Raw genomic sequence first — 16530 nt, 5'->3', positions numbered from 1 at the left:
TTCAAAATTCTCTTTGATTTTTGATAATTTTTCTTCGACGGTGTGGCGCATTTTCTACACATTAAAAAAAGATGTTACATAGATCGAGAAGTGTACATATTTATGTGTTAATTTAGAAATGCAAAAGTAATAAGTTTTGGAAATCAGGTCGTGCCAAACGACGATTAGCAGAAAACTATTTAAAAAAAAAATGTTATCAGAAGAAAAGCAAACAATTTTATTTATGATTTGCTCGACTGCTCAACAAAGCTGGATAATAAACCCTGAAAGAAGAGATCGAAAAGCTCTTTCAAGGCTGGGGTTAAGAAAATTTGTGACTGGTGCTGGCAGAGGAAGGGAAAGGCTTTCTCGGAGACTGGATATGCTTCATTTGAACATATGGAAGTACGATTCCGGAAAAATAAACTACTATTGCAAATATCCGCTTTATTTGATCAAGGAAAAAAAATACATAATGAGGTTGAGCTCATTCAATCTATGGGCTGATGCCAAAGAAGCAGTGGGAAAACATAATCTCTCAGATATAACAGATTTGTAGGATGAGATGAGACCGGTGTTGAAGGTTTTTACTATCGCGTGCATTGAATGTCTCAATGCGTATTTGGTTCATCACTTTAAACGAAATGAAATCAGAACCTCACTTCCGACACTTTTTTGTTTGACACCATTTTTGCTTTGCTGTTGTTTCACACACATGGTACATGCATAGTTGTGGCTAGTTTGTAGCATTTGACTTATTGTGCTTTGACAACAAACAAACATCAGTTTATCTATTAGTAATTTTAGCCTCGTCTAGAAATTGCCTCGTCAGACAATGGCAAACTTCCGAGTGTATAACTGCCCTGAAAAAGCTCTTCATGAAAAAACACATCTGTCGTTTGGAGTTGGCTTAAAACTGTATATCCCTCCATTTGTGGACCAACTACAAGACGCACACCACAAATTGGAGAAGGAGCTCGGCCAAACACCCAAAATCAGTGGTAATTATTAACGACCAAATTCGTACTGGGCATGTTCTAAAGTTGTATTACTTAGTACAACATTTGTATTTACATAAGAGATATGTAATCAGAGGTATATTCCCGCAATAAATGTTAGGCACAATTGAGCGCCAGTGAGCCGTGAAATCAGTTGCTTATTGCAAAAGGACGTAGGCACACAAGTGTAATTAAGCGATTAACAAATATAATGAATGCGGCATCGACGGCGTACGTTTTTTCACTTTCTCAAGCAAAACAACTTGAAATTTTTAAAGCTTCATATCACATGATATACGCAAACACATTAAGAGCTGTACAAAATAGTCTAAAATGCGAAAACTTTTAATCACCACTAAAACGTGAATTGTTAAACTCACGATTGCCATTTTTTGCGACCAATATTGTATGCTTACTTTTTTACTTTTCTTTGTAATATATTTATATGTTAATTGTACTTGTATAATATCTGCATATATTTTTGTATTTTTTAATATCCTTTGTATTTATACAATCTAATCACTTCACCATTTGTACGAAATAGTACATAAGGAGAACTGTAAAAACGCGCTATAATCGCAAATTCGACTGACTGATAAGCTCACTACTTGCCGCAGCATACAAAACAATTTCGTTTCTCGTTTGAATTCCAGCGATCAACTGACAAGTGACAGAACTGAAGTTTATAATCGCCAAATATGTATGCATGAATGAATGTGCATGATAGCCGAACCAACAAGTGTATGCCTTCAATTAACAAATACACGGAAACCTAACGAACCCGACCGCCAGAGTTTTGCCGGCAAACCGAATCAGAAGGCAGAAGTGCCAATAATCGAAGGGGCCAAGTAAACAGAGAACTAATATGACGGTCGAGTAAAAAGACTAGGTAAATGTTTGAGTATCGTGCTTGGCCATGTCGATAAGTTGTGTGTAGTGTAGTGGAGAGCACAATAATGGTGGAGACGTGGAGCTACAAGTAGCGAGTAGAAAAAGCCCAACGATTAAATTGGATGTAATATAAATGATTAAGAACTGGTGCTACCAGCGATATTCGAGTATATAAGGTATTTGTAGATTTAGTGGTAATACGAGTGAGAAAGGCGTTAACAGCGCTGTTATAGCTGGCATAAACTCATTATTTACCATAAATGTTATTATTTGTTCCCGCACAGACTTGTGCGAAGTCTGAAGGAAAACAGTTTGGCTCTACAAAATATTATATATTGAAGTGGTGTTTGTTGGCTAACTAAGTGATAGGCGGAAGGTGGGTGGCTACAGCTCTAAGAATATGAATAAAGCAAATAAATAACGAATATTATTTATGTTAAAGTGTCATGCCGCAGTTAACAGTACTATTTACACTCGTATATTTACCTGAATAGGTACATATTATATTTCTATTAAACATTTTTTATTTCCATTTTAAGAATGGAATATTTTTACAATTGCAGTGCGTCAAGGAGAAACCACAAATTATCATGTAAAAGTAGGCTGACTTCTTAAACGTCGGCTGCGCTGCTTAAGTACAAAGTCAAATGTTTTTAATGGTTAATGGTTGTAAAGGGTTAAGGTATGGCCCTTTAGCACTGCGACCATATTGATCTATTGTGCACCCTATGCTGTCTATTGACTGTTAAGTATGCTTATGAATTGTGCCAGCCTCTTCTGAGGGAGTGATTGAAGGTCTTCATCTGTAAGCATGAACTTGTTTAAAAACCGTTTCTTTCTATGCGTCAACCCCGGACATTCGATAATGAGATGTTCTATAGACTCCTCATCTTCGCAGCAAAATCTGCAGGTGCTGGTGTTAGTTATGCCTAATTTATGTGTTTGTTGCAGGTGAAGTGACCCGTGAGGGCGCCTGTGAGAGTGCGAATGCTCTTTTTGTTTAACGTGAGGGCCATGTTAGCTCTTTTAGCGTTGAAACTTAGGAACTTTTTGGAGTGTCTAAGATCCTCTACGTTGTTCCAATGCTGATTTAATAGAGTTTTGGCCCAGTATTTTACTTTTTGTTTCAGGTTTTGTTGAATCCGAACATAGGACTAGGTCCGATGAAGTTTTCATCTGCCCCTTTTTTGGCTTGAAAGTCTGCATTTTCGTTGCCGTCATATCCCTCATGTCCCGGTACCCAAATTAATGAAACATTGTTTTTGGATGCCAGGTTATTGAGTATCTTGTGGCATTCTAAGAGGGTTTTTGAGTTGTAGGTATAGCTATCTAAAGCTTTTAGAACTGATTGGCTGTCCGAGAGTATTTTGATCTTTACTCTATTGTGGTTTCTACGTTACATGATGTTTGCTGCTTCCATTATTGCGTATAGTTCCGCTTGGAAGATAGTGGTGTCCCTGGTGACAGTGTATGATTTGTGGATTCTGCGCCCCACTACTCCTGCTCCTACACCATAAGGTGTTTTTGATCCATCAGTGTACCATTTTTGTGAATCATCATTCATCCATTTCGGATTTGTTTTCCACTCGATCCTCTCAGGAAAGGTAAATGTTTTTAAATAAAAAAGAACTGTGACACGTAATCGTTTGAGGTTCCCAAATGCATGCCTGGAGTTATATATAAGTAGATGCGCATCAAATTAAAATTTCTCATCACATAATTTTATGATGCAAAGCATCGCTCGGGTATTATGCGGGCCACAAACGGAAAACAAATAAAAACAAACGGTTGACACTCATTTTGACACACATATGGGTTTGGGGCTTGTTCGAGGCACGTAATAAAAGCGGTAATACTGCTGCACTGATGACAATTTGCAACACTGTTGCAATTGCTTAACTGATACTTTTCTGCTGTTCGGCAAACAAAAAATGGTTGATGCCAATTTATTTGTATTCGTGCGCAAGATTTACCGAATTTTTGACGATTCGAACGTGATACTTTCACAAATCATGCAACACTGCGGTTGTGATTGAAGCTCGAACGAGCCCTTATTGTACATTGCTGAGTGAACATCGAACGCGGAAAAAAAAGACTGGTATGCATGTTATTTATTTGTGCTTGAAAAGAAGAGGGAGAGGGAGAGGAAGATTTTTTTCACTCTTTATGTTAGCGTTTTTCCCTACTTTTTTATATTTTTCTAATAAAATTTGCCAAGATTATAATTTTTTATTTGTGTCATTATATTCAACGCTCTTATTTTTCCACAATGATCGTTTATTTTTTAACAAATCTTTGAGTTCCTCAATAAATAATTTATTTATTAGAAATATAATTATGAATAAGTATTGTATATTTACATAATTGTTATATTAAAATAATTATACTTCCATATAATTACAATTACATTAAATTACGTAAGGTACTAGTAGATAAGACTATGAGAGGGGCCTCTCATTAATGTTTCGTTAAATTTCAAAAGAAATGACGAAAACCCGAAGGGAAAATCGTCAACTTCGACAAACACACGCAACCGATTACAAGTTGACAAAAGTTTTTGTCAAATTTCGATCGGTTTGCCAACTGCGCCACGCAAATTTCAACCGATTGTTTGGATTTGTTTGCCGTCTGTGCCCCACTTTAATGAATTGCAGCGTAGTGGTTTTCCAATCGCAGTTTAAGAAGTCAGCCCATCTACTACATGGGACAATTAAGTACACAAATAACATTTTAAAACGAAAAGCTGCAAAGCAACGTCACATAAACAAAGAAAAACAAGAAGAAAACAAAAACAATAACTTAGCAAAAAAATAAATAAAACAACACATTTACATACATACATATAACCATAAGTAAATGTATGTATGTGCATGACGCATGAGGAAGGGGTTGCGAGAAAGTGGTAAGTGCTAACTGGTTAAACAAAACCGGTGCATTGAGCAAAAGCTGATAACTTTATGTAGAAAAGGCGCCAATGAAAGATGTGCAAACGTAGCAAAAACAAAACAAACAAAAAGCAACTAACCGAAGTTTAAACAAAAGCAGTGTAAAGAAATAAGACGATACCCAGTTGAAAGTAATGAAATGAAAAAATCAAGCCAAAAACGCTCTTTAGACACCATTAGCATGTACGAACGTATATTTTTCCCTCGTTGCGAGATATTGACAGAATAAATTCATACCACTCAGCCTTGCACAACATATGGAACGAGCGAGATATACGTATATGTGTGTATGTGCATGATTCTATATACATATGGGCTTACATATGTATTTATACGTACGCACATACATACATATATTCAGATATATCATACGATTTTGATGGTTAGATAGGCGGGAGGGGGACAGGCGCCGATGTCCACACCCAATCACATATATACATATATACGTAGATATTACCAAATTATTAATACATCTTAGTAATTTACACATTAAACGACTTATTCATTCTAGTTTTTGGGACTTTTTAGCGACAATTAGTACTATTTATAACTTTTAAAAGGGGTCACAGTAAATTTACGGATTTTTTGTATTACTTGTTTCGGTTGAGTAGCATTTTCCTTTTCTTTCAAGCAAAATTAGATGTCTGGATGTTGTCCGGTCTGCTTTCACTTCCTCCTTTAATAACCTTTACACTATCTGCACTTTAAGGAATATTTATATATATAGAAATATATATAAATATATGTATTTTTTATACAACTGGAATCAAATACAAAAAAATAATAATAATAAATTATCTTAATACGCAGCAAAATTTTTTCGAAAATGCACTGAACGCAGCGAAGAAGAGACTGAATAATATTTCTTTTGCTGACGAATCCCCAACCAAATGCACTAAAATCATAATCCCAACAGAAGCACAGGCAGCGGCAACTGCACAGTAGTGTAGCTGCCTTTTAGGTTACAATAGCAACAAACTGGAGCAGCACAAAATAGAGAATTTGGCGCTCTCCGTACAGTCACAACTGAGAGTCACTTGATTTTGTTGACTGCTATTGTAGTGATTACTTAAGCTTATTTACACAAATTAAAACACTTAATAAACATTACCCAATTATTTCTTTTATAAAACTTTTGTTGTGTTACGCACTACACACTGCCAAATATGCACTTTTAACTCAGAAATATTTATGTTATTCTTTCTTCAATTTGCACAAGTTCTAATTGAAAGTGAATGTTGCCAGCTGCAAATGAATGGTAAATAGCACAATCTATTACCTACTACAGGGTGACAAATCTACTATAGAAAGTGATGAACACAAGGTGTACGAGAAGTAAAAGAAAACATTTGTAGTGAATAGCTTACTGTTACGATTATAGTTAATTATGATTTCTCGATACATTTTGAGCAATAATGATAGAACACAAGATAGCGTCATTCCAAATGCCGTGACAGAAAATAAGCACACGAAAAGATGTGTAAGAACAATTGAAGGTAGGAGAAAAGCATGGAATGATAGAGTACAACAGATGCATATGCACACAAAGGTTTTTTTATTTCCTGTACTGACTTCACTCAGCGATTTGTTTTTTGTTACGCCCACGAAACATTGTGAAAGAACATTTAAGTTCAGTGGAATAATGTGATCCATATTTAAGTTGATGGGTTCAAGGCTCGAATATCTGGTGAGCTAGTTTTCTACATCATAAAAGACACCCTGTGCTGAATGGGGTGATACATATTTTTTAGTTATTAGGTGCAGGGACCATAGCGCGTATGTTAAACTTTTTAGGAATGTTCTTAACTTTGAAAGTTATTCAATAACTAAAAAGAAGTAAGAATAATAAAGAGAAGTAAGAATTATTTTTGTTGTCGTTGCAGCAATATAAAACACTGCCAATAAGGGTGTATCTAAGTGTTTTTGTTTGTTGGAAGAGACATTCAATTGTTAATAAAAAGGTACAGACTTGGAATACGATCTACTGACTCGTTTCGCCGAAAACTTCAACACACCTTCTTCTCGATTGTAATGCTACAGCGCGAAGAAGGGTTAGATATCTCGCTGGATGCGGTAGGGAGAATGGCACATACGCTCAGTCCAAACCAGCCCCCTCAATAAAACTAAGAGGTAACTGGGTTTGGATGAACTACTGTGCTGAATAGAGGGCACAAAAGACATTGTGGGTGAATGCATACCTCATTTTCAATCATTCATTCATTCAATATTTGAATCTTTTTTTTTCGAAATTTAGAAAAATAAAATATAAGAAACTGAAAAGCTCGAAATTGTTTTCCCTCCGCACTGATACAAAATTTAATACATCTTCAATATCACTACCACCGAGGTGAAAATTCGAAAAGGTGTCTAAAAAGTGAATGAATACGTTATTGAATGCGGTAGCAAAGTGGTGGTTAAAGAAATTCAGCACTGGTAATATTTGTATCGAAGATGGAGTACCCTCTGATAGCTCAAAGAATGTCTATAAAATTGCGGAAATCAAGCAATCGGGTCAGAATGTGAGCGCTTATTTCCTTGCCCAGTAACTGGAGATGCTTAAGAGTGTTCTCAAGATGCAAATTAATATTTTGAACCGAATTGATGACTGTAATTCTTTACTGAAACGTGATAAAGTCGATCCATTTCCAAGCGGATGGTATCTGATAACGAAAAATTTGGGTAAGCCGACCCAAACGATTGTTGAGCCGGTTTGCCAAAAAGGTTTTTCTGTGTGCTTGGTGCTTTTGGAAGCCAACTATCTCCTATGAGTTGGTAAGATAAAGGCGACTGATCATATTGAAGTAAGCGATTGACCAGAATTGGCGAAAAAGCCTATTAAGCCTACGCCAGACCGCACACATTTTTGATAACTCGCCAGAAGGTCCGAAAACTTGGATATGAGGTTTTTCGCATCTGCCATATTGTCAAGGTTGGGTGGCAAGCGATTATCAAAGAAGCTGCTAAATTTTCTCGAGCTGGTAAAATGTGTACGTCGTTGCTAGACTTCTTCAATCACAGAATTATAAATTCGACGTCTCAATGCACAAAAGTTATCGCTTTCATCGGCTTATAAAGGCTGGTTAAATTTCAAGGGCCGATATTGAATGTGAACCACACGTAAACGTCAAGTTTTTTTTTTGCATTTCATTTGACATTTTTCAATTTCAGACTAACTCAATTTGAACCATGGAAAGATACACAATCGAGCAACGCGTTAAAGTTATTCAGGCTTATTATGAAAACGGGCGTTCAAATCAAAATGCATATCGCGCACTTCATCTTCAGTGATGAGGCACATTTTCACCTCAGTGGATTCATCAATAAGCAGAATTGCCGAATTGCATTTGGGCGAATGATAATCCAAGAGTGATTGCCGAAAAACCAATGCACCCACAAAGAGTGACTGTTTGCTGCGGTTTATGGGCCGGCGGCATCATTGGGCCGTATTTTTTCCAAAATAAGGCCGGTCAGGCAGTTACTGTGAATAGTGTTTGCTATCGTGAGATGATAACGAACTTTTTATGGCCCGAATTAGAAGATATGTGGTTTCAACAGGACGGTGCCACTTGTCACACAGCTAACAAAACAATGGCTCTTTTGCGCGAAAAATTTGATGGCCGAATAATCTCACATCGCGGCGTTGTCAATTGGCCGCCAAGATCATGTGATTTGACACCGTTGGACTTCTTTCTTTGGGGTTATTTGAAAGAAAAGGTGTACGTCGATAAGCCAGCAACTGTTCAAGAGCTAAAGGATGAGATAATTCGGACCATTAACGGCATAGAACCTCAATTATGCCTCAGCGTTATCGAAAATTTGGACCATCGGATGGAGGTGTGCCGCCGAAGCCGCGGCGGCCATTTGGCCGATATTTTGTTTTATACGTAATTGAGTCATACCAATATTATCATAATAAAGAGAAATGACAATAATTTCCTAAAAAATTGTATTTTATTCAAAATCAACACCGGCCCTTGAAACTTAACCACTTAGGTGGCATGCGCTGAAATGGAATGCGATATTTCTTAATCTCAAACCAATTTTTTATGATAATTATCATGATTTTGCTACATTTCTACTATAATTCTTTGTGCATTTTATGATTGAAATCAAACTTATAAAAAAGCTTAGCTTTTTGGACTGTGGACTGTCACCAATATCAACAAGGCATGGTTCAAGGGAAGCGATCGAAGTTTCAGAGATTTCAGCTTCGTAATATTAGCAGGACAGATCTCTAGATCATGACCTAAGTTGCCTCAGAGGTCATAGTGATGAATTGCATGGGAAATGAACTTGGTTCGTACTTAAAGAGAAGGAGTGCAGAAAGATTATTGTAACAATGTTTTGAAAAAGACGATTAAAATATTTTCTGTAGGATCTAAAGAAGTAAGAATCTAAATCTAAAACGATCGAAAAGTTAGTTATCTGAAAAAGTAAGGGATATATCCACCGTCTTTGGCTGAATGAATGGCTATAGTACCTTTCCAAAAGTTTTGCAAAAGCTGCATGAACGATGGGGAGGAAGTAATATTTTTCTCATTTCCGTTGTAACTGTTTCGCATTGTGAAAAAGCTAGCTCCGATAACAGAAGACACCATTTTTATCTAGCCCAAATTAATAGTCTGAATGGACGAAATGCCTGATAAGATTCATTAGTGATCTAGGAAATTTTAACCGTGGTCTCAATATGCAACTGTTTTTAGCAGCAGTCAATTCAAAATGTCTATTCGATTAAAAAATGTATGTGATGATGTTTCATATCCACATAAGGTATCGAACTTGGGACCAAACAAACTACCGAATGGAAGTTACACCCAAGATCAGTTCGATTTGCTTCTGGTTACACGGCTGCCTCTTGTTGAAAGGAACGGGTGCAAACTTGGACAATTGATTTGGAAGTCGTCCATTGTGATACCATTAGGAAGAAGCTAAAGGTAGGAAAGGAATAGGGATAAAACACAAATGGTGAATTATGAGGAAAGGCGTAAGGCAAAACACTAAGTGCGGTCTTGCGCATTTTCTCCATATAGCGAACACTCGAAATTTTTCTTTTTCTTTGATATAGAAGACAACACCCAACACCATTAGCAAAAAAAAAGCCTCAAAAAGCTATGGAATTTTCTAGCCATTTAATGGGCATAAAACTGCTTACCTTAAAATGTTCTAAAAAGATTTTTTGGGTGAAAATTTTTTAAATAATATTATAGATACATGATACTATGTGAAGCATGTGCCAATGAAAGCTACAACTTTAGTCCATCTTTCAGGCAGCATACGGATTCCTCTGACGAAAAATTCGAGTTCTTTTGACTTGATACATTCATTGAGCCAGTTTGCGATGCTCTCGTAAGAAGAGAACCGCTCTCCAATAAGGACTGACAGCATTGATCGGAACAGATGGTAAAACGAAGGTGCAATATCTGGGAAATAGGGAGAGTGGGGCAAGATTTCCCAACCCAATCCCTCTAAATATTTATGGATCGATTTAGCAAGGTGTGGCCTACCGCCGTCATGCAGCAAAATCAGTTTGCCATGTCTACCATCCCATTCCGGCCGGTTTTCTTTGAGAACTCGATTCGAACGTATTAGCTGTAGTCGGTAACGATCGCCAGTGATGGTTTCATTTGGTTTAAGGAGATCATAATAGATAACACCCTTCTGATCCTTCCAGACGCACAACTTAATCTCTGAAGCATGAATATTTTGTTTCGCTGTCGATGGACCTGGTTCACCTGGCAGGCTTCAACATTTTCGACGTTTAGGGTTATCATAATAGATCCATTTTTCATCGCCAGTGACGATGCGATGCAGAAAACTCTTCTTTTCTACCATTCAAGAAGCATCTCACACGTAACCAAACGTCTCTCGATATCCCTCTTCTCCAACTGATGTGGCACCCAGTTACCTGCTGTCTTCCCATTGCGTGCAAACGTTTACTGACGGCTTATCTGTTAACAACAAACTATTTAGACCTATTATCAAGGGCTCGACATGCGTCTTCATCCAATAATTGTAGTAGTGGAGTATCTTCAATTTTTTTCGGTGTCCCTTCGCGATCTTTATCACTTACGCCGAAATTGCCACTTTGGAAGCGTCGAAACCACTCTTTACAAGTTGTATTTGATGGAGTTTGATTACCATAAATATCGATCGATATACCACACGTTTCACCTGCTCTTTGGATTTAAATTTCGCCAAACCCACGACTCGTGCATTGAGCCTGGTCAATTTTTTTTTCAAGAGCTGCAATCCGCCAATCAGATTTCGTTCTACTTATATAGGGCTCGCCATCTATCGTTACGGATTTGAACTAGGTACTATTTGAAGAATGGTAACACTTAGCTGTCATCGGATTTGACAGAAAATTAGTTTTATTCTTCCGCTGAACGAAAATGGTTGTGTATACGCTCAAAGAACGCTGGGAAATATTGCGACATTACTTTGAAAATCATGGTAATGTTGCAGAATGTGTACGAAAATTACGTACGGCAATGGGAAGAAGAAAAGCACCGAATGAAGCGTATGTGCGTTACTTTGCGAAAAAAGTAAGAGAAACTGAGTTGCTTATTGACAAAACAACGCGTGACCGACCAAAAACCGTGCGTACACCCGAAAATATAGCTGCTGTGGCCGAGAGTGTTCGTGAATCACCAGGAACATCAGTTCACCGTCGTTCTCAACAACTGGACATTTCGGAGACATCATTGAGACGAATTTTGCGTAAAGACCTTGGTGGCTAGCCGAGGCAGCCATATGAAGGAAGTTGTGTTCCATCATTAACCGGAAGGATTGTACTTCAAAATAAAAAAAAAACAGTTTGGAAAAATATTGAGTAGATTCTTTTTTATAGCATTTTTAATTCCGTAAAGTTATATGGCGGACCCTGTATATCAAAATAAATTTTTAAATACTAAATTTTTATTAGTTAAAATCTGTTTTTAATCAGGCTCATTCCAAATATTTAAAACTACGACCGGCATTGGAAGAGCATCACTGGATAGTTTAGCTCTCTTCCGATCAGACCCAGTCCGAAAGTCCATTTCAAAGAAATGAAGTGTACATACCTTTTCACCAAGCTTGAAGAAGTTGCCGCACGACTCAATCCATATTCTTTTTAATTTCTTCCCTTAGGACGCACACAAATTGTGTACCTTGTGGCTCAAGACATAACTTGGTTTTGGCTAAATAAGCCTATTTAAGTATATAAGACAAACATATTTTGCAAAAAATGTTTCCCCATAAAATGCCAAAAAAACATTTGTTTAGAGTATTGATGTATTCTTTTATTAAGTCTGTGAGCGAGTGAGCAACATTTTTGACCAATTAAGGAAAGCGAGTTTTTCTATGGAAGCGAGAAAGCTGCTTGAATACAGAACCTTTTATTAATGAATTATATGGGTGATAGATTTACCAGGTTTGCTCTTAAATTATAGTGAAAGAGAAAACTGTGGGGGGAACTTTGGCTGCCACGTCACTCGGAGATTCGGTAGTCGAATTCTGTACGATCATTTCATATGTATTCACACAATCGTCAAATCAGCAACAAAGCAGCATGAGCGAAGATTGTGTTGCCTTTTTTTCCGTATATCACTAACACAATCTTATCGCCAGCCGGAGAGCCGGAGTTTGCACGAAATTTCACACATACTTACACACTCGTCCTATCAGTCGTTGTTCAGAGGGCAACGAAACCATTGGTTGATTTTTTTCGTACATCAGCAATGAAATCTCAGTTTTTTTTTTTGTAAACACACCCCAAGTGACGTCAGCCCATCAGCTCATTCCCTCAAGTTCGCTGAGAGCCCAATAACTGTCTACTAAATAGCACACCTCCAAAAATCTTTTCACCGCGGTGAATATGTATATAAGGTGAGTTGAGGTGAATTTAGATGAGTTGTGGCGTTTCGATCTTCATAAAAAAAAAATAAAACTCAAAAGAAAAGCTAATTTTTATTTCTTAGACAAAAAATAATGCTCACGAATTACGCTTTATTTTCGATAAAAATAAAAATTAAAACTAAAAAAATAATACTTATTTTTAATGAACCTCTTATTGGAAAAAAAGAAAATTTTGGGGGAAAAAATTAAAAATATAAACATTTTTAAGTGTTTTTCAATGTTCCAAAGTGCTCTCGAATCATGATTCAATTATTAAAGGTTTGATCACTAGTGACATTCAATTTTTGACACTCCCTTACAAAAGGTTGTATTTAAGAAGGTGCATAAAAAGGAAAAAATTAAATCCTTTTTGGTAAAAATGGTAGCAAAATAGTATTTTGTTACTCAAATGGAAACACACTGCGAACGGTTTAAAAAATAAATTTTAATTAATATTTGAATGTAAATAATGGTATAGATAGATGTGATTAGCGGAAATTGCCAAGTCTAATATTAAATCAAGAAATTATTTCACATATCCAACATTTTATTTTGTGAATTAATTTTTAAATTTAAAATCAATAGCGAAGTTTCGACAATAAGAAACTATTTTGTTAAAAATAAATAAATAATTGGCACGTACAATTCTGTTAGGTGTTTCGCCGAGATTCTCCTCCTATTTGTAGCGCGCGTTCCACAATTGGAAGGCCCTAGATGGTTTTTTATGAGAAGCTCTTTCATACTGGTACTGTGCTTTTCTAAGCCTCCTCTGGACACTTCATCCATCCATAGAAAAGTGGGCCCATTGGAAACAAGTTCTGACAACTTTTTTATAATGAGGTCTGCAATGTAATCGATTGGGTCGGGACTATTCAATAATTCTCCCTTCTGTTACTCTTTAGCAAACGCTACCTCTTTGCAAAACATGAGTTCCGTTTAAATCACCACATCACAAGAAATAAAGCTTTGTAAATTCTCCATCTCGATCTCGGATTGCGTCAAATACTCTATCATGTCCTGACTTAAGCGGTATGTATTCCATGCCATACTATCATAGTCCTGAACATACCGATGAAAACTCTTGAGCGAGTTGTTGCTCGTAAGCAGTCCATTTTGAAAATGAAATATTTTTTCTACAAATTTTACTTTTCCTCCACTTTTAGTCAAAGTTTCTAGAGCTAGCAACCCAGTGTCTTGCTAAGGGAGCCGATTTGTCAAGAGGGAATGAGAAAGCTGCTTACTGAGCAAACCTTTTATTATTGAATCATGCTCTCGAATGTGATATCGACTATAAGACTATCTCCAGTTCAACACAATTAACTGAAAGGGAAATCTACCGAGACAACCTTACATGAGGTAGTAGAAACCTCTAGAGGGAAAACCATTCACTTTGGCGGCCTTTATAGACATAGAGGGCTCCTTTAATAATGTTACGGCTGAGTCAATTGTCACTGCTCTAAATAGGCTAGGGGTAGAAAGACGTATCTACCTCTGGATCTCGTCTTTGCTTGATGGTGGGGAAATAAATGCTGTAGCAGGAGGGCCGCAGGGCGGCGTCCTCTCGCCTCTCCTTTGGCTAGTAGCTATAGACGAAGCTTTAACTCGCTTAAACAGGGGTGGGGTAAAGGTGGTAGCATATGCCGATGACTTGGTCCTAATGGTTTGAGAGCCCTAGCCATCAGTAATGGCTGAAATTTTGGAAGGTGCATTGGATACATTGGATGGGCTGCCAGTTGCGGTCTCAGAGTCAACTCTATTCAACAGGAAATACAAATCTATGTTCGACAAAAAATGGGGTCTCAAGCCAAATGTCGTACTCTGGATGTACAACTCAGTGGTTTTCCCAATTTTGACATATGGTTGCCTTGTTTGGTGGGTACTTCTTCAGAAGGGCTACAACACCACTAAATTAGAGAGAGTCCAGAGAGCTGCATTTGTGGGCATCACTGGTGCATGTAGAACATGCCCCACTGCTACCCTCAACGTCATTTTGCACTTACTTCCCGTGGATCTTCAAGTTAAATTCATTGCTGCTCAGAGCGCTATTAGATTAAAGAAGGTTGAATTCTGGAGGCAACTTCTTGTAGGACATACATAGTAGCATCTTGAAGCTGATCTCCCCTTCCTTCTCGGCACTTCGTACTGATCTCTCCATCCGCACACTGGGTTTTGACGGTTGTGCTAGGGCTATCTTTCCGAGCAGGTAAGATTGGAAAGAGGAGAGAGTCGGCACGAATAAAGGTACCTCTGTTTTCACTGACGGATCCAAGATGGAATCTGGAGTAAGGGCGGGGGTTTTCTCTAAATTATCCAATATTTCAGTCTCCTTTAAACTGTCGGAAACGTGCAACGCTTTTCAAGTAGAGGTCTTCGCGATTCTGCAAGTATGCAAAATACTTAGGAATCGCTGTTGGGAGGGAGACAATAATTTTTTTTCCGATAGTCAAGCTGCGATCAAGGCCTTGTCGTCGCCGCATTGCAGCTCTCTTCTGGTTAATTCCTTTAAAGAGGAACTCAAATGTCTCGAACGTGCAGGAAACATTTCCCTTATCTAGGTTCCTGGGCTCAGGAATATAGAGGGAAATGAAATTGGCGATGAGCTTGAAAGGAAGGGGTCGACAAAACTGGTTTCAGTTTTCCCTTTCTCATACATCGGGAGCCCCTTGACCGTTGTTAAAGGGAAACTGCACAATTTCTTTCTAAAAAAAGCGCAAGGCTGGTCACTGGGTTATCGGTACTCATGCGGAGAAGCTTGGAATTCCGTACAACCTCTATTGCAGAAGCTGTGGGGATCTTTCAGAGAAAGAGACTAACTTTCTCTGAAAATGTCCGGCTCTGACGGCTAGGCGCTTGAGATTTCTTCCCCTTCGGAGATGACTTGAGGAAATTCTCCAACCTAGATCCCTTTTCTCTCCTCCACTACATCAACAGCACTGGATGGCTGTAGATGGTTTTCTCTTCTCTGAATTTTTTTTTTCGCAGGTGGTAGTCCACATTATGGTATCAAAACGGCACGTAAGTGGTACTTGAAGTGAAGTGGTACTCTTGCCACCTAACCTACCTACCTTTATAATGATGCCGCACGAAAGAAATAATGCAGTATAGTTTTGAACTAAATATGATAGTAGTATGTCTTTGAAGAAAGTGGACTTACATCCTTTTCAAAGAAATTCAAGTAGGAAAATTTGTAATGATAAAAATAATGAGAATTTTAACACATTTTTTTGGAAAACGTTTATAAATAAATAGTTCATAGTAAATTGTATTCATTTTTATCATTAACTATTTTTTGGTGAAAATGGACTTAAACCACTTTCAATGAAAATGGCTCATACCTATGACTGAATTTCCTAATCGACTAATTACAAATCGAAAAGCGATTCTTAATAATATATTTTACAGAAATCGATTAAAATTTTTAAAATTATAAATGATTCATAAAGCGCATTAAGAAATATGCTGCCACATACGAATTCGAAACAGCTACGGTATTTGGAAGCTTTTAATTTTTTTTAATGGGAAATTTAAAAATAATGATTATTTTCGGTCTTTGGTACGCACGGACCTTTCCTCAGCTGGTTTTATGTACAATATGGTGGATCAGTGCAGTTTAGCAATGCAGTGGCATAGTGCCTTAGTTACGGATTTCTTGAAAAAAAAGGATAAATGTCATTAAAAAGTTCACAACCTTGGCTTATCCAAAAGCTATTACTACTCAGTTATTACCCACATCCACCTACATAATTACCATTATTAGCCACTTCCCAACCGCAAATTGCCATTTTTTCCAAAGTTAGCAATAAAAATTTTCACACTTGCCACAAAGTCAAAACAAGGAG

General features: G+C 37.4%; 1 protein-coding gene across 4 annotated transcripts in view; it reads right to left on the bottom strand.

The window, feature by feature from the left end:
- Window positions 1–6031, bottom strand: part of LOC129247616 (phosphoribosyl pyrophosphate synthase-associated protein 2) — a 43059-nt gene extending 37028 nt beyond the window's left edge. The window contains exons 1-2 of one of the 4 annotated variants that reach the window (XM_054886806.1): window positions 5925–6018; window positions 5408–5573 (exon numbers count right to left, since the gene is read on the bottom strand). In XM_054886806.1, the coding sequence (XP_054742781.1) occupies window positions 5408–5427 (20 nt within the window). In that variant the 5' untranslated portion in view covers window positions 5428–5573; window positions 5925–6018. Of the gene's footprint in view, window positions 1–1393; window positions 1624–5407; window positions 5658–5924 lie in introns of those variants that run through there. The other 3 variants (XM_054886833.1, XM_054886824.1, XM_054886842.1) reach the window with 3 other exon arrangements.
- Window positions 6032–16530: the final 10499 nt, after the last annotated feature.

This window comes from Anastrepha obliqua, chromosome 1, assembly GCF_027943255.1.
Source record: "Anastrepha obliqua isolate idAnaObli1 chromosome 1, idAnaObli1_1.0, whole genome shotgun sequence".
NCBI classification, from domain to species: domain Eukaryota; kingdom Metazoa; phylum Arthropoda; class Insecta; order Diptera; family Tephritidae; genus Anastrepha; species Anastrepha obliqua.
The sequence above is the reverse complement of the archived record's forward strand: the minus strand, read 5'-3'. Positions and strand labels throughout refer to the sequence as shown.